Here is a 26779-nt window from a genome sequence, read left to right as displayed (position 1 = left end):
TTAATGTTTATGTTGTGTGTTTTATTGCATAGGTTTTTTTGGGTGGTAGTGGGGATGGAGGGTGTTCAAATCAACCCTTATATAGTATCCCAAAATCAGCGGTACAAGAAATACTGGTGCAGTTTTGCAAGAAAAGGGAACAATCTCTGTTCAAGCCACTAGGTTGTCAAAGGCCTCTGTAAAAGGTTGAAACCTAATGCCAACCATACTGGTGGCTACAGCCCTGATTATTTATATTTTAAATGAGGTATGTGTTGTTGGATCTTCGGAGGTTTATCGTAAGCTAAGACTTGTATTAGAAATATTGACAATGATTTCACTTGCATGCATTCTCCTGTCATGAACCATGTTCCAGTCATGCCATCAATAACAACATACAGCCCAAAGTGACATATACAAAGCATGCGTTGAAGTAATGCACCTACCAGTACTAGTGAATACACTTAAAACAAGTAGATGCATGCAGTAAATATGGTTTTGTAGAAGTGACTTTTTTTATTTACTTACATGGTCCAATACTCAGTGGTGTAACGGCTATGAGCGCTCACTGGCTAAACCCAGGGGTCCCGGATATTATGAGGGCCCCCTGAGCAGTGTCCAGAGGAAAAAACGGGCATAAAATATGTCGAAAAAGGCTAAAAACACCTGAGGCTTCAAGCGTTGGAGGGCCACTTGGGGTGTCTAAGCCAGGGGCCTCCAGCCTCTGCGCTACGCCACTGCCAATACTGCAATTTTAGATTTGCATAAAGTCAGGGTTTATGGAAGCACCCTATAGAATCCCCCGATGGTACATTTCATCAGTAACTGTCTATTTTTGGTTTAGTATTACTGAGCAGTTGATGATTCATTGGTAGCATTAGCGTACCACTTCCCGCTTGGGATAATTTAAGCCGAAAATGTATAGGGATATTGTGTTGACGCTTTGCCGACGCCTTCATTTGATGCTGTTTAAAACCAACCAATTAAGCCCATATATGGTAGTGATATACCCCAATATGGTATATATGTGATACTGACATCATAATGTCCATATGGGCGCATCACAGTTTGATAATGTAGACAGAGCTTTAAAAGAGCTGTATATTTCAGATTGCAAAGTAATACACATGGAACAATAAATACACATACAATATCCTTTTTATTGTCTTCAATTTAACACTACTGTTGAAATCAATTTAAATTACAGTACTTTGGCAAGCTAAGCACCATTAAACACGCATACCCCAATCCCCCCCCCCCCCCAACATATTTAAAAAAGTGTATTTAATATTAATCATTAAATATTGTACAATTTAAACATTCATTATAACTTTTTAAGTTTTGAACTATTTCAAACTATTACCAAACTTTTAAAAAATCATTTAAATTTATTTTGTAGATATTTATTTAGCATAATTATGTTGTTTACATATTGGCAAGCTAAGCACCATCCTCTCCCTCCAATAAGTGTATAATCTATTTCAAACTACTACCAAACTTTTAAAAAATCATTTAAATTTATTTTGTAGATATTTATTTAGCATAATTATGTTGTTTACATATTGGCAAGCTAAGCACCATCCTCTCCCTCCAATAAAGTGTATAATAATAATTAGATATTGTACAATTTTAAACATTCCTATTACAAACCAACCAAACCAATTCATGTCAAGTTATATTACCATATAATATTCATTTGTTTATAGATTCAATTATTTACAGTTTATTTCACGCAATCTAAACATTCGGAAACAATTAATTTCTGCACACTACTCGACTGGAAAAAAAGGGTACGCTTGAAAAATCAATTTTCATTTGGATTTATGAATGTAGTTATTTCAGTTTTTATCTACTACTATACTATCACTTGAAGATAAAACAACAATACATTTTTTCAGGTAGGTTAAATATACTTAACTTTAACTATATATCACTCAAGGATTTGTGCGTAAAATATAAATATTTTCGGTATTGCCCAAATTCATGTTCCATTAAAGATGTATTGTCCCACAAAAACATGAAAAATAAAGATTAATTTAATCAGACTTTGAATAGATTATTTTGTAGTTTTAATACATTTAATCACTTCCATAGAAAAAAATGAAAAAAAAAAGTTTTCACCTATAAAATAGCAAAATAAATGGTTAAATTCAACTAAAAACCCATTGGCTGGCAGCCAATTTGACTATTTTTTGCTTTAAATTGCATTTATTTCAGGTAAATAAATTTTTTTGTATCCAATTTTTTGGTCAAAGTGGATAACTATTATGTGACATCAAAATGGCATATTCAGCCAAACATTTTTTAAGAATTATTTTTTTCAGGGGGACAATACATCTTTAATTATCTGGCCAGTATCATGGAGACATTCTGAAATACAGATGTCACAGTCCCACGTGACACTGTATTACAAAATTTGCCTAGGGACTGGACACATTATAGATACAGTACCAAGGATAAATATTTGTGCGTAAACTATTATTAATTTTTGGTATAATACTTGTACACTGCTGTTAACACCTTTGCTAGTTTTGTGCGAATTATTAACGATAACATTGTTTCATTGTTCTTTAACAAACAAACATGGACCAACCGACGTCAATTCAATGTTTTTTAGTAATTTAGTAACTGCTTTTAAATTTGTTTGACTTGTTGCGACAACTGCTAAGCCATTTATGAATACAGTCTCTTCCCTGCGTAATGACATCATACCGTGTGGTTCGGAAGTGTACCGAACTCGACACCGCATTCTTATACCGACTTCTTTTGTAATCTCTGTACCGTCAATTTTAGAGTTTATTTCGTTTTGGGATTCATCAACATCTTCCACGATCGCATGCCCGATAGGACGCCTCCGCAGGTTGCAAATGGTAAATTTATCGCCACGCTCGACAGCGATTAAACTAAATCCGTAACCGTCGTCATTGGAGTCTGACCAAAAATAGTTTGAGTTTAAGTTTTTTATTTTGGATTCGAATGTGATTCTTTTTCCGTATCCTTGGCTAATGCTTAGAAGATGAAGAGCACGACCTTCAAATAAGTGTAGGTTCTTGACTCCTAACCTTCGAACTTTGTACTTGAAACCTGGTAAAATGCACTGATCAACGTGTACACCTACAAACAAAATAAAAACGTGTTTTAATATTACATTAGGCCCTAATATAAAATTAAATTTTGGTTTTATTTATTAAATAAATGTAGCTTAGCTAACACCATACATACCTTCAACAGACAGTTCATGTTTTCGTAAACAAATGAGCCCACAATCATTAATTGAATTGCTCTCATCATTTTCTTTATCTTTACCACCATCTTTCCAGTCGTCTTTGTTTTCTTCCAATTTCATCAATTTCGTAAAACTTGCTTTTTCAAGAGGCATTTGCAATGTCTTTTCAAAAATATCATCTCTTTCGCCATCATTTCGCCATCCATCCAAATATGGGTTGTTGTTCGCATCATCATCTAGCTCTGCAGTAGCACCGCCGTGCCGTGAAGAAAGGCAACCTTCATCGTCGGCGGTTTGATCAAAAGGCATTCTCACTTCTTATCTTATAAAAGTTGGTGGTTAAAAATAAGAAGCAGTCGAGTTATATTTGAATTATTAAATTAATGTAAACTCACAGTTCTTTTAGAAAACTCACGTAATTGCGTTTGTTTACGATTTTTATCTAGCGATATTTTTAGCTTTGCCAACAAAAAAAAGTACATCTATCGAGGTTATCTGCTTGCTATGTTATTGCTTATGATTTTACACACGTACTCATTCATTAAGCGCCAAGCAAAAACATGCTGCTACCACGATCAATTCCGCTCGTTGATTGGCTCATCTGGCGTCTCTAAAGGTAATCCAACTTCCTAATAAGGCTTTCTATGCTGTGATTGGTTTATTGCACATCCCTTCAAAAGGCATGTGTTCAGCGTGATCGCGACGTGAAAATTCTAATGTTATTATTATGAGGGAAATGCACGTGTTTTAGTATTTATCTTTGATCTTTGGCGTATGGTGTGTGTGGTGATGAAGTTCTCTCCCTAGCTGATATTATTTGAGGTTTCAGTCAAGCTTAATAGCAAACTACGGTAAGAAAATGTAATTTTTAAACAATCCACATTTTATTTATACGATTTTGTTTAAAATGTGTTTGCTTATTGTTTTGTTTGGCATAGAGAGGTAGAATCAACTATGTATATGGTAAAAGTAATATGTTTAATGTTTTTTCGTTTAACCTTATTGATGAAAAATATTCTTTTGTATTTTTATTTTATTTTTTTATATATCAGCTATACGATTTACTGAATATTTAATTAACTATTAGGTAATTAATTGAAGAAATATTTCGTTGAATGAATTTTATTTTCCCCATTTGTAAATGGAATCGCCGTAACTTTTTGTTCATTTGGTCTTTGATCTCCATGCTGACCAGGCATGGTCTGCAGACTTCTTCAATCAAGGCATATTAAAACATCCTCGAAAATAGCATCTATATAGATTAGTAAGTAGTGGTAGGCATAAGCCTAGTTTAAGTTAGGACATTAATTTGAAATCTAGCCTAATTTTAAGCCCCTCCTATCTTCAGTGTAGTCTGTGAGTGAGCTACCTTCTTCTTTTGTCTGAAGGGTCAAGCAAGGAGGGCCTATCCATCATCCATTCATTGACATCATTCAAAAAGGCCCTAAAAGAGTCTAGGTCAGTTAATATAAAAGTACGCCTTCTACCACACCTTTTTATTCTCCATATTGATCACATATTTGCAGTAGGCCCTATACTAACTACTCTAGGCCTCTTATATGAATTAATAATTTGTTCTTACACTTTACAGAAAAAAATGGATTGCGATCCTGGTAACCGTGAGACCAGTGACATATCAAGTCCAACACTAATGGCGAATGGCCTTCCTCAAGCCCAAGGCCTATACAGACCAGAGTACGAAAAAGATGCGTGTGGTGTCGGATTTGTTGTCAATATTAGTGGCGAGAAATCGCATAAGGTACCATACAGTTTTATTGTTTTATTTTTCTTAGTGACAAACACCATCAGATATAATAAAATAAGTTGCAGCAATTTTATCAATCAATATTATTATATATCATTAATATTATTAAGTAGTTTGTTAGTAGTAGTACTCTACATTTAAGAAAAATGAATAATAAAATAAAACATATGGCTGCAGCTGTTGGTATGTCTTAACATCTAGAATGTCAGTAAGTATATCAGTGGTCAATAGAATTATTGGACTTCCTTAGTAACAAACATGCCCTTGTACTATTTTCATATTTCCTATGTCTAAGTCTATGATTAAAGAGTATTCCTAGTATAAAAAGAATATTGGCTCTAATTATGGACTACCTCTAATTAATATTTACTTGATGGATGGCAATAAACTTGTCTTTTGCTGTTCTCTGGTATATTAGTTTGTGGTTAAGGTGGGAGGGTGGAGGAGTAGTATGAGGTTAACATCTTTTCCTCAACTGTCAAACCATCAAGGTGCATTGCTTTTGAAAACTGTTAATATAATGCCCATATATAGACATGATGATGTCATATCACTACCATATTTGAGCATATCACTCCCATATTTAGGTACATCACACTTGTTTTGTCAAACTACAGTAGTTTTATAGTGTAGACAGAGCTTTACGTTTCATAATGTTTGATCTGATAATCCCACTGCTAAAAAGCTAAAACTGAATTTATTACTACGCAGTACACAAACAACAACAACAACAGTGGCTTTATTTATAACAGATGTCAAAAGTTTAATATTACCAGGCATTATATTCATGATACTAAACCTCTTGTTTACTTATATTGGCTGTTTTTATTAGTCCTATTGGCTGCTTTTAGTCCTATTGGCTGCTTTTAGTCCTACAGTATTAGCAGCTTTTAGTCCTATTGACTGCTTTTAGTCCTATTGACTGCTTTTAGTCCTATTGGCTGCTTTTAGTCCTATTGACAGCTTTTTTAGTCCTATTGGCTGCTTTTAGTCAAATTGACTGCTTTTAGTCCTATTGGCTGCTTTAATTCCTATTGGCTGCTTTCCCAGCAAACACATAACGTTATGACAACATTCGCGAACGTTATAGTTTGGTTTCTGATAATAACGTTACAAAAGTACATTGTCACAACGTCATTAAAACGTTACATAATGTGAATAAAATTACGTTAATACAAAAACGTTTTCACAACGTTTTATTTACGTAATTGAGAAACGTTTGATTATTGTTGTATAGTAACGTAACATATTAACGTTTTAATAACGTTTACATGTGACAATTATATTACGTTCAGACCTAACGTTTGAAAAATACGTTATAAAAACGTAAAATACAAACTATAAAATAACGTTAATTTAAGATGTAATAATAATGTTATAAAAACGTATTATAATAACGTAGTTTTTATGTTATTCATTTACGTAACATTCTGACGTCTTGACAACGTACCAATATAACATTTAAACAACGTTCAAGACAAACGTTTAGAAATACGTTATACAAACGTAAAATACAAACTATAAACTAACGTTAATTTAAGATGTAATAATAATGTTATAAAAACGTATTATAATAACGTAGTTTATATGTTATTCATTAACGTAACATTTTGACGTCTTGATAACGTACCAATATAACATTTATACAACGTTCAAGACAAACGTTCAGAAATACTTTATACAAACGTAAAATGCAAACTATAAACTAACGTTAATTTAAGATGTAATAATAATGTTATAAAAACGTATTATAATAACGTAGTTTATATGTTATTCATTAACGTAATATTTTGACGTCTTGATAACGTACCAATATAACATTTATACAACGTTCAAGACAAACGTTCAGAAATACTTTATACAAACGTAAAATGCAAACTATAAACTAACGTTAATTTAAGATGTAATAATAATGTTATAAAAACGTATTATAATAACGTAGTTTATATGTTATTCATTAACGTAATATTTTGACGTCTTGATAACGTACCAATATAACATTTATACAACGTTCAAGACAAACGTTCAGAAATACGATTCTCTTGTACGGTTCATGTCTAACAACAAGAAACGGCTGTTCTGTATCTGGCAAGATATGTCCTTTTTCAGATAACACGCATATATTTATTGAAAGATCATGAAGTTAGTCGGATAATTAATACTAAATTATTGTTATGTCCTCCCAATTTTAATGTGCTATACCCGATAATGATCCGCATAGAATAACTGCACAAGGCTCCCATTTAATGCAATGTGTTACCCAATGTGCTCAATTTGATTGTGCTGCCCATATCCATGCTATCTAATTGAAATAATGTGCTATTCATTTGAAGGAATGTGCTACCCGATAATCCGCATCATAATCCATATAGAATAATGTACAGTTACTATCCATTTGATTGTGCTACCCAATGTGCTATCCATTTCAAATAATGTGCTACCGGAAATAATGTGCTACCCAATGTGCTATCCATTTGATTGTGCTACCCAATCCATGCTATCCATTTAAAATAATGTGCTACCCGATAATCCGCATCATAATTCATAGAATAATGTACATACTATATCCATTTGATAAATCATTTAATACAAATAAAAAAAGTAGAACCACCAGAACTTTTTCCGCTATAGTAGGCCTAAATGGACTGGTCTAACTTAACCTTCTACCTACTAGGGAACGTAGGTTGACCGAGGCACTCTGCTTGACTTGCTAGGCCCCCCACACTACAAGTCCTAGGCCTACCCGTTAGGCCAACTTCTCTCGCGGAGTGGTAATAAAGATACGCAGCTAAAGTGAATTTCCTCCGCTACACTGAACCACGAGCTAGCCTACATATTTACCGAGACTCGTCAATTTATTTTTTATGGCATCAATGCTACACATTTTGCCCATTGATAATACATTTTCTCGTACTAAAAGTACTTATTAATTTAATTCATGATGTCTATACTTTATTTATTTAGATATTTAATTTCCGTTTCTTGTTGAATAAACTGCAAATAAATAAAGCTATTGTATTTATAAAGGTTCCTTTAGCAAAATGGAATCACCTTTCCTATAGTATAAGAATACAAACATATTTAGGATCTCGCTATCTGGGCGATGTAGTCTGTGGGGTTAAAGAATACTCGAGCGGAAGAATAGAACACACAATAACCATATCTATTACCAGTAAAACAGCGTCCTCTCATATTATTTCGCGTAGGTTTCAAATAACGGGGAAAAAAGTCAAATAATATCTAATTTATGACTAATAATTACATTACATTTAATATTTAATATCGTAAGTGTGTTCCACTCATAAAAAAGTATTTAATTCCAAAATTGTAATACAGTATATCGGAAAGTTAGATTTTGATTAGTAATAGAAATTTAGTATGATTTGGATAAAATAAAACTGTAAAAACATCATTCAAAAACCATCGCGGAAAAATACTTAACCAACTTCAATTTTGTTCAAATTTGGTACAATAATTGTATATGTATTTATTTATCTTTAGTATAAAAATTGGGTAATTTACTAGAATTTTAGATGATTTGGACATTTTTAATTTTTCAAAATATGATGCCTATGGTTCTAAAATACAATTACAACACTTTTTTACTAAAAGTGCGCCTAAGTTAATTTTAAAAAAAAACTTGACACTAGTATTTTTCTTTTACATTATAACATTTGTGTAGTAAATACAAATTAAAAAAAGTAGGCGCGCCTATGATATTTTCTTGGGTTTGACAGTAATTTTCATTGGTGAAACGTTGGCTGCTAATTAAATTCTCTTAATCAAGAGATCAATTATTGTTCATTTTGGTATATTAGGGGAGAGTGAGATCAAAGCAGATCAAAGATTAAAGGAAATTATTGTAATTCCCCCATGCCTTTGGCAATTCGCATTAAAGAATACAACAACAGGAAACAACATATCATTGCATATTTACTTTAAAATCTTATCTAATGTCTAATGAAGGAAATAATATTGATCAAAGTATTTAAATCTACACTCAATAAACAATCGGATTCTATAAAGCAAAATTGTTTATCTAAATTAGGATAAATACAATTACATAATTTGTCATCAATGTACCTCATTTCCTTTAACCAACGTTGGTTCTTACAGTGTATTTTTACTTTTTCATTAAATTGTGTATTCAAAATAAGTATAATTATAAAATAAAACATAGTCATAGTCATACACTCATTAAAGAGCGTTATTAAACACAAACGATTGTATTGTATTTAAAAATTTGAATGTTAACATTTAAAAAGTATACGGCCGAAGTACATTGTCATTATAATATTTAACCCGAGTTCTACTCTGAAACTTGTACTATATCCTATTACAAGAGGGTACGTCGTTAATTACCATGGTAACTTATATAAATCAACCTTGTTGTAGAATGGAATTTAAGATATACTGTATTGGCGAACAGATCTTAACATACCATTTAAAACAGTATTGACCGATATATATGTTTGTTTTTTTTCCTTCTGATTACATTTTTATTCACCAACTATCATACTTTTCTGCTTAACTGTGTTTTTATATTTAATATAGCTACATTTATTCATTCATATTTTGTATTTCACCTTATAATGTGACTTGTATGACACATATGTCACATATCAAATTTAATTCCGTTCTTTAGATAAAAAGTTTGCAAATGTAACGAGGTTGAAATGAATATCACTTTGTTTGAGTATGTCCAAACTACAAAGAAATTAGTCACTCCTTTTTGAAAAATGAAAAAAGTTTATATTTTTATTAATGAATAACAAAAATTAAAAAGTAATCAATAACCTGGTATAATTTGCCTTTTTCGCATATAAAAAGAGAACTAATTATTATGCTTTTACTGCTACTTAAATTTAATTTTATGTAGGCCTATTATTTTCTATTTTTGTACTTGGGCCATGAGTGCCCTTACATACTGTTGAATAATGTATAGTTAACCTGTTGATTAGCTTATTGCTAATTTTTGTAACTTGATCATACATTACAAGAATGTAAGATCGTTAATTTCCAGGGTAACTGGTCTAAAACCAACAATTACAGAATAAAGTATATGGTCAACATTATTAACTTGTACACTAGTAAATCTAAAGGTAAAATCTCTTTATGTGATGTTCTATCCAATAAATAAATAAATTTAAATTTACGAATAAAAAGAAATTCAATTATTAGGCTTTAGGAATCTAAAAGCAGTATTATTATCTTATTGTATTTAAGTTCATATTTACTAGTAGCTTGTATATCCTCAATGATCATATCTTAGTTTGATTTTACACATTCCACACTCTGAATTAATTAAGACTGTACCTCCTTTATCTAGGTTTCCATAACAACTGGTCCATTTTGTGGGTTTTGTGGTGGGGAATAAGATAGTTTTATAGCCTGTGTTATCATGGAGGAAAAATTCCTCCATGGTGTTATCTAGGAATACTGTGAAATTGGATAGATGAGTCAGATCTGTGTAGTTAGTATTGAGTTTTAAAAGTAAGCAGTTCTGTGTTATAATTAATAAAAGCATTTTCTATTGGAATTCTGTGTTTCATCGATTTTGTAGCTGAAATTGAGAACCTGGGTTTAAGTTATTATTGTTATTATTTGTGAAGAGCTACATATAGAGTATAGACTAAAGTTTCACATATAAAATCTACTAACAAAGGGTTGTATATGATAGTCATAAATGAGGCGCAATAATGCTAAATAGGGAATCATGCTAAATAGGGCTACAATAATAGTCTACAATAATACTGGGTTGATCAAACCATGGATCTATAAAGTATAGGTTTATGATCAAACTATGAAATTTGTTTTAGAGCTGCAAACATTATTCGTTTAAAATAAATAATTGTATTCGTGGAGGTGAAACGGTCGCCATTTAAAAAGCTTGCTTGAGTCATCGGCAACCAATCACAGGCGGAGCTCAGAATAATAAATTCGACACGGCGCGGGATTTAATTACATATACAGTGTCACTTGCGTTCTGCTGCGGAAAAAGAGAAGCTCGTTCAAAAAGTCAAGTAAAGTATCCTAATTATTATCAACAACAGCTTCTATCAAGCCAATATATTTGCGGTGAGTTATTGTTTCATTAATCCTTATATATTGAGGTTTTTTAATTTTTTGTTAATCGATGCTTTGTATCTTTTCCTACAGAAAACAATGCAATGTAGGTTGCTTATGTAATTAGTACAGTAATTGTTACTAGATATTAAAAAAAGCCGTGAATATTTATTTAACATAACATGGTTTATTTATTGTTTGGAATACATTATCAAGTTTGAATTTAGTTTCATTTAATACAAATAAATGTATTAATATTATTGTACTGTACGTATTATAATTGTGTATAATAATAAAATGTTGCGATGTTACATTTATACTGCATTACCTTTTTACAAAACCAAATCCAATTAGGCTTAATATTTCGTGTTACATAATTCATCTATTATTATGTGATGTACTTGAGACTTTTTTGTACTATTTTCTTTAGTATTCCTTTACAATGTGTGTTATATACATATTAATAATCATTATTTATTATTTATACTCCAAAAAAGTAAACTATTTAAGCGCCTTGACGGGACACAGGGCAGGTGATACTGTTCGTCGTATTATGAGGAAGGTGGCCACCAACAAGGTGCTGTCACTTACAGTTATAAGGGCCGAAAAGGCAAAGCTGCATTTTGCAAGACGCAGCTGTGCAGTGTAATAATAAGTAAGTCTAGTATTAGCCTAATAGGCTTAGTCATTGGCTACATGTTGATTATTAGTCTTCTTGAAATTTCATAGCAGTTTTTATGGTTGTACTAAATGTTACTAGAGGCTTAAAACCAAATGTGCTCATGCACATTAGTACTTATGTGTTTGGCGCGCGCATAATGTAAAGTACTGAACTTTCTAAATTATAGGCCTAAGTCGTTTATTTACTAAAAACAAAAAAAAACATAATGGCATTAATGTTTACTGCTAATACAGGATTTTGAAGTTTTAAATGTGTACATTGTGACTAAAAACTCCCATTCAAATTGTTCATCTTTAGAATCGTGTATGCGAGCTCACCCACAAACGAAGCAATGTGTGTGGAGATAGATATTGCTGAAACACTGAAGCACGCTCCCAACAGACTAGGTGGCTCAAGATACAAGGTAAGAATAAATTAAATTTGATTTATCATTTATTTTTTACCATGGCGAAATAACTTAATCATCCATGCTTTTACGTATCACTCATATTGTAATGATGAAGTTTACTATAGTCCGCATCAGTTTAAGACTAAATAGTTTACAAACTAAAAGATACTAGTCATTGTTGTACAGTTTCACCAAGTGGTAAATAAAGCAATAAAACACATTCGTACAATCGCACTCAAACGAATAATTAATGTAAAGTTACGGGATACAAATGTTGGAATAAAGTAAATTACAACTAACGTCTGGTACTGATAGGGCTTAGTATTTAGACCCAACAACACTATCGAATACGAAATAAACATAACAACTACATACTGTAATGTAAATTTAATAGGGAATGGGCAACCACATAAAAAACACCAAATAGTCAATAGCCAAAATCATTTAGAAAAAAAAATCCGATTAGAATGACAATAATTTAATTTTGTAAACTAATAACACTTAAAAAATTTATTTAAGATTTACTGCTCATTCATTTTATTTACCTAGTTTTACATTTTTTTTCTCTTTTCAGGAACGGGATGTGCCAGACAGCAGAGATGAGGACGACTTATAGGCAAATTTGCTCATTCTCGTTTAAAAGAACAATGTTTCTCATTATCGATCACCGTATTATCAAGAACGGGTAATTACTGCTGGTTCTCGTTCCTGATCAAAATAGCGAAAGCTCTCTAATAATAATCAAGTTCCTTCCTCTTAAGCTAATTGCAATAGTGTATGTCTTTTTTTAATCAGATAATAGAATAAATCAAAAACAATATTTCATTTTAAATTGCTTGTTTTTATATGTCTTATACTAACTACATGTTTTAACGAATAATGAGCTATGTAACGCGTATATCTGCAGAACACATATAATTATGTGGTAACGTTACCCAAATCGTTGTATATAACTAAGTATTAACTTTTCAAGACGTCAAATATGGACGTTATAAATTCGTCAGTGGTAAAAAGTTTATGATGCAACATTATCAAACTACGATTTGAAAATGTATCTGGTACGTTATAATGAACGTTACTAATTCGTATGTGCGAAAGTCATAATTACGCTTTACATACGTTATTTAAAAACATCATTGAGAACGTTAATAGCAAATACGTCATTTACAAACGTTGCTGTTAACGTAGAAGGCACGTCCCTAACACGTTATTTGTGAACATTTTTTAGGACGTTATAAAAACGCGTTGCATACGTTATGTTTGAATGTTATTTTGGACGTTAAAAACATGTTGCGAATACGTCATTTACAAACATTACATAAAACGTTAAAAAAACGTCTCGGACACGTTTTTTATCAACGTTGTTGCAAAAGTTGTAAATACGTTTTGAATACGTTATTTATGAACATTATTGAGGACGTTCAAAAGACGTTATAAACACGTTATTTTGAATGTTATTTTGGACGTTATAAAGTCGTATAAAAAGGTCGACATTTTCTCGTTCGTGCAACGTTATTGTAGAAGTTATAAATACGTATTTAACACGTTATTTCTGAACATTATTGAGGACGTTCAAAAAACGTTATAAACACGTTATTTTGAACGTTTTTTTGAACGTTAAAAAGTCGTATAAAAAGGTCGACATTTTTGCGTTCGTGCAACGTTATTAGAAAACGTTTTTATAACCAAAAAATAACGTAATTATAACGTTACAAAAACGTAAAATTGTTTGCTGGGTTTAGTCCTTGGCTGCTTTTGCTGTCATTCATTGTTCATGCTTTCTACTTGTGATAAAAAACAAACAAACAAAACATAATATATGTATGTTTTAAGGGTCAAATAGTTGTTTTAATAATTACGTGAGGAATATCATGTTATCCTCATGCCCAAAATAGATGCATACATTTTATTATTTTTAGGTCATGGGTCGATGTACTGTATGTAGACCCCAAAGCTGGGTTTAGCCAGTGAGCGCTCATAGCCGTTAAGCCACCGCTGTCTAAATTGGTAGTTATTTGTTTGATTAAGATAGTTACTTTATCTTGTCAAGATAGGTTTCATTGAAGATGTCAATAATCCAGTTGTCCTTTTGTTTGCTTATTAAATTGAAAGATTTCTTCCGTTTAAATATTTATTCTTTGATTGTTTGTTGAGAGATGACAGAATATCAAGAATGTGAACCTATTTTAAAGTATCAAATATAACAGAAATTAATTAATTAATTAATTAATTCTGATTGATTCCTTTTTATTGTAATACTATAGAAATTAATAATAATAATTCAGTTACCAATGAAAAATAACCAGGAGTGAGAATAGGCTAAGTTTCTGTACTCACTACATACAATTCTAGATCTGCAGTAAACAAAATTTGGTTCATTCTTTATTCTGTTTATCCAAATATACATAAACACATTGCAGTGAATGCCTCATAAACTTTGAAATAAATTCAAATCATATTCAAAATATGGTAGTTACTGCAGTTAAACTGCATTAGAATAAAATTGTAATATAATTTAATTGAATTCTTGTTTGATCAAGATTATACATTTTGGAAACAAAATTAAGTGGGATTAGATTTCAAACTGAAGTTCCCCATTTTGTTTTGCAGGTATTGCGTGATGCAGAGGTGATGTTGACAAGGATGAACCACCGAGGAGGATGCGGAGCAGATGAAAATGTTGGAGATGGCGCAGGAATCCAAGCAGCAATCCCTCATGAACTTTACAAAAAAGACCTAAAGTATGCAAGTTGATTATAATAACAATAATAATAATTACCACATTTCTATAGCACCCTTTTCATGAATAATCAAGCTGAAAGGCGCTTTACATAGCACATTATTACCCAGGTCATTTTTATGTATCAAACATGTGTGGAAACATACTCCCATAATGCAGCTAGTAATCAGCACAAAGTTGTGTCTTGATCTAACCGGTACCCATTTATACACCTGAGAGAGTCAAATGTAAGTAAAGTGTCTTGCCTAAGGATACGGGCAATGCGGCGAGAGTTGGATTCGAACCATGATCTCACTATCAGTAATCCAACATCCATCACACAGCGCCATATGCCCTTACTGCAGTAATTCTAACAGTTGTTGTGAGCTGTGTCTAGAACCTGACCAGTTTTGACTGGTTTATACCATCTGTCATGTGAATTAGCATGCTACTCTAGTGGTATCATGTTTTTGTCCTTAATTTTTTACATTTTTAAATTTTGTACTATCATCAGTACCATCCTTTCGATGGGACGTATACATATTTTTTCTGTCCCGGTTTAGCTTTAATACTATTTTATTTATTAATATAATGCTCTTTTATTTGGCTGTCATGAGTCATTACATACAACAGGCTGAGTGTGTATTTATCGTTAAGCCTCTTACTAATATTATCTTTTAGATCAACTCATGGTTTGAATTTACCCGACGTTGGTCAGTATGCAACTGGCGTTGTATTTATGGAGGAAAAAACAAGCCAAGTTGCGCAGAAGATATTTGAAGATCTTGCTAATGAGTACAAACTGAAGGTAAAAAAATAAAACTAGTGTGATGTGCCCAAATATGGTAGTGATATGCCCAAATATGGTAGTGATATGACGTCATGTCCATATATTGGCACATCAAATGTTTTTGTCACATAAGTTTGATAGTGTAGACAGAGCTATGGACACAACAATTTGGTAATTTCGTCCCTAGACACCCCCACCCCCTATACACAATCATATTTGATATTATTATTATTATTGTTTTTTACATTCATTTCTTGTTTTGAAATATCATTAGTTACAATAGGCTTTGCACAACCTTTTTCAAAAATCTATTCATAATTTGTATTCATATATAAAGAAGATATAATTTTAAGATATATATATATTATTCATATAGGTTCTGTGTTGGCGTCAATTACCATGCGATGAATCATTAATTGGTGACATTGCCCGCAAAAATAAACCTTTCATACGACAAGTTTTTGTCACTTCATGTGACCTTAAAGAAGATGTCTTTCGACGCCAAGTGAGTATCTTATTAATAACAAAATGTAATAAAATAAGAAACCAATAAAATTCTAATGGCTAATTTATTGTGTTGGCACAGAACCGTATTAAGGGGACGCCTCTGTGACCCATTGAAATGATCCCGTAATGGGTGGCTAAATGAGATGTTCCCGAAAGGATATGTGGTATAAATTACGATATGTAATTAAAAACGTGATTATTTTTTCTTCTAACAGATTTTTATTTTGCGTAAAAGAGCCACACATTATATTCCAAAGCAAGGTCCAACATTCTATATCTGTACACTGTCATTAGACACAATTGTATATAAGGTAAGAGTATTTTGATCACATTAAAATCAAGATTTATTGTAATTCCAGAAAAAATTTAATTTGACCATTACAAAGTTTGAAACTTGAATTTTGATAAAATTTAATATATTATATATTTATTTTTGTATATGTATATTTTTTTAATTACATTTAAATATAATCATATTATTCCTGTGCAAGTTTAAGTTTTTATATTGAATGTTAATTTGAGTAAATTTCTTTTCTTTGAACAAAAAGTTAAATTATCTACAGCAACTATTTTGAACTTATCAGCATTGGTATTTTGTATTTAATCCTGATTGCGTTACCTCATATTAAAATGTGTACTTCATGACGTCAAATCTAAGTACATTATTGAGCTTTCGTCTATTAAATTCTTCTCATGACGTTCGGTCCCAGATTAACATACCTTCGTACACGGCACTGAAGCTAGCAGTCAGTGAGCCGTGACCACAAATCCATTAAGTAACGCTAAAATTAGAAACTTGCGTTTCAGATTGCGTCTTTAATTGAAAACTTGTGATTGATTGGATTAATTTCTCATCTTTCTTTATAATTAAAGTTCAGCGTAATTAAAAAGTAGTTAAAGGAGAATCCTATATCTATTAGTGTTATTGATTTAAACTGATTAAATATTTAAAGATATGACTGCCTAATTGAATATTTTAAATTAGTATGTTTATTTATGAATAGTTTTTAGGTTAAAAGAGCGATGCAACCTTTTACAGTTGGACTGTCAGCTAATTTAATATCTTGTTAAATTTGTGACGTAACTTCTGATTATAAAATGCGCAAACAAAGTTATTGATATTTCATTAATATTGCAAGCAAATATTGGATTATGAAATGATGATGATATTTATTGATTGTAGATGATTCATCTTAAAGAATTTGAAATTGTTTTCACAGGTCAAAGGTTAAATATTTTGAATATCACAAGAAACATAAACTTTTTATGTGATTTAAGAACTTTACATTCGAAAATGAAAAAATCATTAAATTAACATAAATTACACAATTTGTACATAAATATAACCATTTATTATTTATATTATTTGATTATTCTCTTGCAGGGTCAATTGACCACATCTCAGCTATTTGGTTACTACAAAGATTTGTCAAATGATGATTTTGTTACCCATTTTGCCCTCGTTCACAACAGATTCTCTACCAATACTTTCCCAAGTTGGAGCCGAGCTCATCCACAAAGGTAAGATTTCAAATTTGTAGATAACTAGATTTTATATTTACTCTAATTTGTGATGTTGTGAACTTGAAACCTTTTTTTAAAGAGAATTTACAATTAGAAAACTAACTACTACTTACAATTTTGTTCAGATATCTAGCACACAATGGCGAGATCAACACTCTACGTGGTAATGTAAACCTGATGAAGGCTCGTGAGGGCATCATGAGCAGTTCGTTATTTGGTGAGGATCTCAAAGCATTGTATCCGGTAGTTGAAGAAGGACAGTCAGACTCGGGCCAGTTTGATAATGTGCTAGAATTTCTTATCATGGCTGGGTGCCGAACACTACCAGAGGTAATAACCTAAGTAAAATTTCCTCCTAAGCCACTGTGCTGTAAAGTTTTTTTATGGACATATTTTAAGAATATTATTTTAAAAACAGTGTGATTCGACTTAAAGTGAAAAAGATATATTTCTTGTTTTATGAATATTTACTTGGATAAAACAAATAATGACACCTTATTAAACTAATGATTTCACCTTTTACTGAATGTTCAATTCTCACTGATATTTAGTAACATGCTAGCTTGCTGGCATAAAGTATTGTAAAATGTATTGTTTTGTAGGCTGTGATGACAATGGTCCCAGAGGCCTGGCAGCAGGACCAGTTGATGCCCAAACATAAGAAAGATTTCTACCGATGGGCCTCTTTCTCTATGGAGCCATGGGATGGACCAGGTAAACAGGAAATTGATAATAATCTGTTCATATAAAGGTCTGCTGTATAATCAAAAAAATATTTAAAATGTAGAATGACATTAGGTTACCCGTATTCTTTACATTTAACCATTCATGAATACGTAAGTGTGTGACGTTTCGACTTGTTTACAACACATACGTATTCATGAATGTTTTAACGTAAAGAATTATATACAGATAGTTAATATAAAAACCAGATGAAAACATTTTTCGAAGAAATTAGGTTGTTTTTAAAATACAAAATTCCATCAAGATAAAGATTGAATTCATGTATATTAATTTAAAGTAACTTTAAAGTAACTAAAGTTTTTAAAAAAATGATATAACTTTATAACTTTTATTGATAGCCTTGTTTACCTTCTCTGATGGACGTTATGTTGGCGCCATCTTGGATCGTAACGGCCTAAGACCATCACGATATTACCTCACCAAGTCTGGTGTTATGTACATGAGCAGCGAAGTTGGCGTCATCGATATACCTCATGAAGAAATATCACAGAAGGTAATTACATTTGATTTTGCATTTTAAAATGAGGTGAGTGTTCTTAAGCCATCCCAACTGCCTTTTTAAAACCAAACTCTAATTTAAAGAAATGGTCTAATTTGTAGGATCGATTGATTAAAAAAATTATCTATTAAAATATTTGTGTAGGGGCGTTTGAAACCCGGACGTATGTTGCTAGTGGATACATGTTTGGCTGAATTTACTCAAGATGAAGAGCTAAAGAAAACTATATCAGAGTCTAGACCTGTAGGCTCTTGGCTACAAAAAGAGGTATGTATGCATAAGACCTGTAGGCTCTTGGCTACAAAAAGAGGTATGTATGCATAAGACCTGTAGGCTCTTGGCTACAAAAAGAGGTATGTGTACATTTAAAACAACGTACCTTTTGTTAAAGTTGTTAAACATTTTGAATATCTTGTTTGATATTGAGATTTGAACTTAGCCGATTAGGGGCTGTCGGGGCACAGTAGATGATTAAACAACTCTCCTCCATGTGGCCCTGTCCTCCGCCATCCTCAGTGTCTTATTATGAGTCAGCTTTGTCCATTCTTTGATACAGTTTCTCGCATGATAGATTTTGCAAGTCCAGATGATCTTGTAATGTGGCCGTACCATCTCATCTTTGACAATTGTTTAAGAAAATAATATTTAGAATGTTTCTTTTTTTTTCAGGTGATCACTATGGAAGACCTGTATAAAGCCAATGATAATAAATTTCAAGCAGATTCAAGCCTCTTGACCAAATCAGTGACCACTGACCACCGACTACCTTTGTTTGGCTACACAGTAGAACAGATACATATGCTAGTTGTCCCTATGTTTATCAACAAGTAAGTGATCGTGATTAATCTTCTTGTAAGTGGAATGTTAATAAGCCTCATTTTTTGGTTATTTTATCCTACTTCTTCTATATTCTACTTAGAAAATTTATGTTGAATCATGAATGGAGTTGTGGCTTATGGTTATGATGCTTGGCTACCAATCCAAGGGTCCTGGGTTCAAGTGTTCAGTGTCAGGATTTTTCCAATGATAATGATAATTTATAACTCCACTCCATAAGACTTTGTTTATGTAGAGCATCTTGTGTATATGTTTGTCTTGTGAACAGGATTGCCACCTTTAAGAAGGATAGTGAATGAATTTGCTTATGGTTATCCTTCGCAATTTGCCTAAATATATAAGAAAAGAAGAAGATTATAAACCATGATATTTTAATATTTTCAGGAAAGAACCACTAGGATCAATGGGCAATGATGCACCCCTTGCCTGCCTGTCTCAACGTAACCCTCTGGTGTTTGAGTATTTTAAGCAACTATTTGCGCAGGTTACCAACCCACCTATTGACCCAATCAGGGAATCTATCGTTATGTCACTGGTAAGTTCATTGAATTTTATCACATTTTATAACTCTAAAGCTCTGTCTACACTATCAAATAACAAATTGTGATGTGCCCATATATGGGCATAATGATGTCATATCACTACCATATTTGGGCATATCACTACCATATTTGGGCACATCATTTTTTTTCTCTCAAAATAGTTTGATAGTGTAGACAGAGCTTTAGAAATGTTTTGAGGAATCGAGTACGGAAATACATACCGATATATATGTAACTTCTTTAATTCAATTAAAATCCATATTTGTTCCTTTATTGTAGGAATGTGCTATTGGACCAGAAGCAAACATCTTAGAGCCATGTTCTTTGCAGTGTAGACGGTTGTACCTCCCAAAGCCAGTCATTTCTCTGCAAGACCTTCATGTTCTCAAATCAACCAGCCATAAAGGATGGAAGGTAGGCATATGAATGTATTTGTACTGTGTAGTGACAGACGAGGTAACCCAGCTTACGCTCTGTCTACACCATCAAACTGGTTTGACAAAAAGTATGATGTGCCCAAATATGGTAGTGATATACCTAAATATGGTAGTGATATGACATCATCATATCCATATATGGATATATCACATACCGTATTTATACCGTATTTTTTTGGCAGCAGAAACTGCGCTCATAAAAAAAATACCGTATTTTGTATACCGTATTTTCCCCACAAAATTTGTGGATAAAATACGGTATTTACAAATTTATACCGTATTTTTTGTACCCCTTTCTGCTGCCAATAAAAAATACCGTATATTTTTTGACCTGCGACATGAGGTCGACATCGTGTTTTTATTTTCTGTCGCTGTGAGCTGTTTTACACACGTGTATAGATATATTCGGCAAAAATGTGGAGCGAAGACGTCACAGTATTTACTATATAAATCTGTGTGGGGAAAAGGGGTGTGGGGAAAGAGGGGAAGTTAAATGTCCGGCCAACTAAAAGGTAATAAAAGGGACAACCACATTTATAAAGACATTTCTAAAAAAATTAAGCAGGAGTACGGAATAGACTTGTCTCCAAAGCAAGTAAACTCAAAGCTGAAGAGCCTGTGAAAGCAGTACAACATTGCAAAAGACAATAACTCGGGGAGGGAACGAATTACTTGTCCCCATTACGATATTTTCTGTGCTCTCACAACATCTCTATCACTAGGGCTAGCCTGTTGAAAGTGAGGCGTAAAACTTCCTTTATTGCGACTTTTAATTATCGACCAAATAAATGAATGGCAATTTGGGTAAAAAGGATGAAATTTAACACGACCACCCAAGAAGTATTGTTAGCAGAAACGGAGTACTGAAAAATACGGTATAAAAAATACCGTATTTTATACCGTATTTTTATACCGTATTTTGAGCAGTTGCAGCAGAAACAGGCCCATAGTGTAGACAGAGCGTAAGCTGGGTTACCTCGTCTGTCACTACATACATTTACGTTTTCCACCTGTCACCTTTCATCCACCATGAAAAGCTTCCTTATAGCCTCTTTGTATTGTTTTTTCTTTGTATCTTACAATTGTTTATAATAACAGACAAAGACAATTGATATGACATATCCAGTAATTGATGGTTGTGATGGACTAGTGCCAGCCTTGGATCGAATCTGTAGCAATGCATCAGAGGCTGTTGATGAAGGCTACACTTTACTTGTGTTGTCTGATAGAAAAGCAGGCAAGGAAAGAGTTCATGTCAGGTATTCAGTTTATTTCTAAAAATAAATAAATGTTGCCTTCTCACCTCACCCAACATAAATAAATTCATGTACATTTAAAAGCTGGTTTAGAACTAGAGAGCATATTGCATGAAATAGTTACTTACTTCAGCTCACAGGGAGGCATACACATTTTCAGTGGAGCTAGCCTCTTTTTCCATTTTCCTCTGTCCAATAGTTCTGCACTACCACTCAGTTAAGTCTGGGATGTTTTGTCTTGAATGAAGAAATAAAAATAGCTTTAAATTCCATGTCATTCTTTGTAGCTCCATGCTGGCCTTAGGAGCTGTACACCACCATTTGATCAAGACAAGACAACGCATGAAAGTTGGTCTGATTATTGAATCCGGTGAAACAAGAGAGATCCACCACATGTGTTTGTTACTAGGGTACGGGGCAGATGCTATATGCCCCTACCTGATCTATGAAAGTGTTATGATGCTGCGGAACGAAGGACTACTCGACCCAGCACCCACAGATGAACAGATTTTCAAGCAGTTCTCGGCTGCCACTACATACGGGATCCGGAAAGTAATGGCAAAGATGGGGATTTCAACTCTTCAGAGCTACAAGGTATTTTAATAGCTTTTTGTTGTATACTCACTCTAGTGTGTTTGGTTAAACACCCCTATGATAAAATAGATTTTTCTGTTAAGCTATGTCTACACTATCAAACTATTTTGACAAAAAAAGTGTGATGTGTCCAAATATGGTAATGATATGCTTAAATATGGTAGTGATATGACATCATTGTGTCCATATATGGGCACATCACATTTTTTTGTCACATAAGTTTGATAGTGTAGACAGATCTTTACGGTTTAAGGAATCAGAATATCAAGTAACCTTGCAAATGATTCTTATATACTTTACAATATATTTTATCTAGGGGGCTCAAATCTTTGAAGCTCTTGGTCTTGGGCAGGATGTAGTTGACAAGTGTTTTACTGGATCTGCTTCTAGGATTGGTGGCGTAACATTTGATGTTTTAGCTGAAGAGGTAAAAACACATTCATTTTGTCTATTATATCATTGTATAAACTTATGAAAAACTGTAAGAAATATGTAATATGTGAATTTTTATTCATGTAGCAGTATTTCATTTCAGACTCTTCAAAGGCATGCCTTAGCCTACTCCGATCGAGAATGTGATGGTGGGAACATCCTGGACACTGGAATATACCATTGGCGTCAAGGGGGTGAGAAGCATGTCAACGATCCAGTCAGCATTGCTAATCTCCAAGATGCTGCTCGCAATAAAAGTCAATCGGCATACGATAAGTTTAGCGAATCTCAATTTGAATCAGTAAGTTAATATATTGATTTTAATTACATATAATTATTCATCTGATTTTATTTAAATTTCTCCTTCAGGGCACCATTTTTCCAATAGTGTCTTTTTTTGTATGTACTGCGCCTATTATTATAAAGTAATAATTATATATATCATTTTATAGATCAAAGCTTGCACTCTGCGTGGTCAACTTGACATCGTCGAAGCAGACGAACCGTTGGACTTATCATTGGTAGAAGAGGCGTCCAGTATTGTGAAGAGATTTGCAACTGGCGCCATGAGCTTTGGAAGTCTCTCCCTAGAAACTCACCAAACACTTGCTGTTGCTATGAACAGGTTCGTTATTTTTTATAAACCTGAGTTAGAATAAGTGCGTCTTTAATTTAAACTACTCGACCACTGATTGACGTTTTTTGGTTTCAATTCCAGAATCGGTGGGAAAAGTAATACTGGCGAAGGAGGAGAAAATGAGAACCGATACAAAGATAAAGATATTCGATCAGCAATCAAACAGATAGCCTCTGGTCGATTTGGTGTCACAAGTGCATACTTAGCCAATTCTGATGATCTCCAAATTAAGATGGCTCAGGGGGCTAAGCCAGGCGAAGGGGGTGAGCTACCGGCCTACAAGGTATGTATTTTTTGTGACCTGATTCAATTGTACCTATTTGAATTGTTCAAATTTAAAAGAATTTCTGTTTTCTGCAAATTAACTGTTACTGTTTTTACTTTGTAGGTAACTGAACAAATTGCAGAGACCCGTCACTCTGTCCCAGGGGTGGGCTTAATCTCTCCACCACCTCATCATGACATCTACTCCATTGAAGATCTAGCCCAGGTAATCTATGACCTGAAATGCTCAAACCCAGATGCTAGGATCAGTGTCAAGCTAGTGTCAGAGGTCGGAGTTGGCATTGTAGCGGCTGGTGTTGCTAAGGTAGGTTGACATTTTCCTGTGGGTCAACTTCAAGGTAATATATTTCCCATTTGCGGTTGTTTCGATATTGCTGGTATAGATAGTATTTTCAATTAGTCTCAGTACAAATAAATTAGATATGCTACAGAGGTTTTAATTTGTCCAATTCAATAATTTTTTTCTTAATATGCTCTAGGGCAAAGCTGAGCACATCACAATCTCTGGTCACGATGGAGGCACTGGGGCCAGTACATGGACAGGAATCAAGCACGCTGGCCTACCCTGGGAGCTAGGCCTAGCTGAAACCCACCAAACACTTGTCCTCAACAACCTCCGTTCCAGAGTGGTTGTGCAGACTGATGGTCAATTGAGAACAGGTAGGTTAGAATATTTAGGGATTAGATATTACATCATACTAATTAGAAATCATCAATATATAAAAGCATAAATTATGTTATAATCTGTCCTTTTTTTTTTCAAATTACAGGACGTGATGTCGTTATTGGTGCTCTTCTTGGTGCAGATGAGTTTGCATTTTCCACTGCACCTCTCATCACGCTTGGCTGCACAATGATGAGAAAGTGTCATCTTAACACATGTCCTGTTGGCGTAGCAACACAGGTGAGCTTTTTATGATCCAAGATATTAAACTATTAAAATGGTGAAATATAACTTTTAGTATTTGAAATATAGTGGAAATTTAGTAAAGAAAGTATGCATTTGTTTGTAACGTTATTTTACAGGACCCTGAGTTGCGAAAGAAATTTAAAGGAGCGCCAGAACATGTCATTAATTACCTATTTATGGTTGCTGAAGAAATTCGGCAATATATGGCCAAGATGGGTTTTTACTCCTTCCAAGATATGATTGGTCGATCAGATATGCTAAAAGTGTCTAGCAGGCCAATCAACTCAAAAGCGAAACTTTTGGAATTTGACGGAATATTGAAGAACGCCAAGGATATGCGAGCAGGAGTTTCCATTGTGGGTGGGTGTGTAGCACAGGATTTCAGTCTGCAGAAAAGATTGGTAAGTTAATTTGATGCAATATTTCTGTCATACATTGACAACAGCCTCTTGTTCAGCAAGCGCCTCCACTATTGTTTGGTCAAATGTTGTGTGAATCTTCGTTCGTTCAAATCTTTTAAACAATTCAATTCAACTCTATTTTTAACCATGGAAGCCCAGATCAACACATGTTTTTGTTTTTCCCTGGGGCCATGCACATACAAAATACAATTTCAACAATTCTTTAACATGTTATGTACAGTATTTAAATATATATTTCAACATTTTTATTGAAGTTTATGTAGGGTCGTAGATGAGTGAATGTCAACACAAAGATTGTTCCATTTAAGTTCCTTTGCATGCAAAGCTACATTTTTTATATTCAGTCTTAGCTAAAGGCAGAATGTTATGGTACTGACCCTGTCCGCATCAGGTTATTTATTTAAATCGAACCAGAGAGGACTGTATTTGTTAATTGTGTTCTACTGAACATCTATTGATTCTGCTGTATAATTGTTTATTTTATATTGGTTTTAACAGGATAATGAGTTAATAAAAGCTTCTCAAGACGTAATAGATGGCAAGTCTAATAATCTTCAAATGTCACTGGCTATAACCAATCAAGACAGAACATTTGGTACCACACTAAGTTATCTAATATCAAAGTATGTTTATTCTTTCTTTCTGTTTATTAATTCAATGAGAAACGATTTGACCTATGACCTACAAACATTGTATCATCATCTGGACGTATGCTCTGTCTACACTATCAAACTTTATGTTAAAAAAAATGTGATGTGGCCATATATGGACATGATGATGTCATATCACTACCATATTTAAGCATATCACTACCATATTTGGGCACATCACACTTTTTTGGTCAAACTAGTTTGATAGTGTAGACAGAGCTTTAGGAATGTTTGAGGAATCGAGTATGGAAACACGTAACAATATATCCGTATACACTCAATAAATTAACATTACGTAACCAGTTCCTAGGTCCAAGGCCATCGCCAATCAAAAGCTTTTTAATATGTACTGTGGGATTTTACAAGTTTTATTTTCGTCACACCCAACCGCAAACACGTCAGTAACAGGATGTTGTAAACTGCTGCTTCTAAACTAGTTTTGTTTTGACTCTTGGATAATGCTGCTATTTTTGACCATCGGGAAAGTCCGGTTTTGTGGAATTGAACCTTTGATTTTGGTAATTAAAGGCAGGCCACCAAACTATAGTGCCACTATTTTCATGTTATTTAATTTTCCTAACTAATTTTCTTTTGTACTGTATTAGAAAATATGGAGAAAAGGGTTTACCTAATAATTCGATTGAGTTAAAGTTGAAAGGTCATGCAGGTCAAAGTTTCTGTGCATTCTTGGCAGCTGGGGTCAAAGTTGAATTGGAAGGAGATGCCAATGACTATGTAGGGAAAGTAAGTTGAATTGTATTGAGGTTTGCTTAAAAAATGGTCTTTGAGTTTCCTATGATTTATTAGCGGCCCATCGAATATCATATGTTTATCGAAATAATTGAGATTATTATTAATAATTTAAAGCCCCCTTCCCTACGTTTTTTA

The 26779-nt window shown here is 33.1% G+C and overlaps 2 protein-coding genes and 1 pseudogene across 2 annotated transcripts in view; 2 read left to right on the top strand and 1 right to left on the bottom strand.

The window, feature by feature from the left end:
• Window positions 1-2313: 2313 nt before the first annotated feature.
• On the bottom strand, window positions 2314-3799 carry LOC144848152 (uncharacterized). Its single transcript, XM_078704844.1, has 3 exons — window positions 3316-3799; window positions 3202-3282; window positions 2314-3093 (listed from the first exon to the last, which is right to left on the bottom strand). Exons 1-3 carry the CDS (start codon window positions 3512-3514, stop codon window positions 2540-2542), a joined length of 834 nt encoding a protein of 277 aa, XP_078560970.1. The 5' UTR covers window positions 3515-3799; the 3' UTR covers window positions 2314-2539.
• A 1003-nt stretch (window positions 3800-4802) lies between these two features.
• LOC144848874 (uncharacterized) lies at window positions 4803-12944 on the top strand (annotated as a pseudogene).
• Window positions 4873-26779, top strand: part of LOC144848860 (uncharacterized) — a 28143-nt gene continuing 6236 nt past the window's right edge. The window contains exons 1-25 of the mRNA XM_078705800.1: window positions 4873-4964; window positions 14717-14847; window positions 15507-15633; window positions 15992-16120; window positions 16338-16433; window positions 17507-17643; window positions 17772-17976; window positions 18249-18360; window positions 18729-18883; window positions 19034-19156; window positions 19559-19716; window positions 20111-20261; window positions 20548-20682; window positions 21804-21964; window positions 22249-22555; window positions 22872-22982; window positions 23091-23288; window positions 23440-23612; window positions 23706-23907; window positions 24013-24213; window positions 24389-24569; window positions 24680-24813; window positions 24936-25220; window positions 25740-25864; window positions 26497-26635. Of these exons, the coding sequence (XP_078561926.1) occupies window positions 14738-14847; window positions 15507-15633; window positions 15992-16120; window positions 16338-16433; window positions 17507-17643; window positions 17772-17976; window positions 18249-18360; window positions 18729-18883; window positions 19034-19156; window positions 19559-19716; window positions 20111-20261; window positions 20548-20682; window positions 21804-21964; window positions 22249-22555; window positions 22872-22982; window positions 23091-23288; window positions 23440-23612; window positions 23706-23907; window positions 24013-24213; window positions 24389-24569; window positions 24680-24813; window positions 24936-25220; window positions 25740-25864; window positions 26497-26635 (3855 nt within the window). The 5' untranslated portion in view covers window positions 4873-4964; window positions 14717-14737. The remainder of the gene's footprint in view (window positions 4965-14716; window positions 14848-15506; window positions 15634-15991; window positions 16121-16337; window positions 16434-17506; window positions 17644-17771; window positions 17977-18248; window positions 18361-18728; window positions 18884-19033; window positions 19157-19558; window positions 19717-20110; window positions 20262-20547; window positions 20683-21803; window positions 21965-22248; window positions 22556-22871; window positions 22983-23090; window positions 23289-23439; window positions 23613-23705; window positions 23908-24012; window positions 24214-24388; window positions 24570-24679; window positions 24814-24935; window positions 25221-25739; window positions 25865-26496; window positions 26636-26779) is intronic.

This window comes from Antedon bifida, chromosome 7, assembly GCF_963402885.1.
Source record: "Antedon bifida chromosome 7, ecAntBifi1.1, whole genome shotgun sequence".
Lineage (NCBI taxonomy): Eukaryota > Metazoa > Echinodermata > Crinoidea > Comatulida > Antedonidae > Antedon > Antedon bifida.
This window is presented reverse-complemented; position numbering and strand designations above follow the sequence as displayed.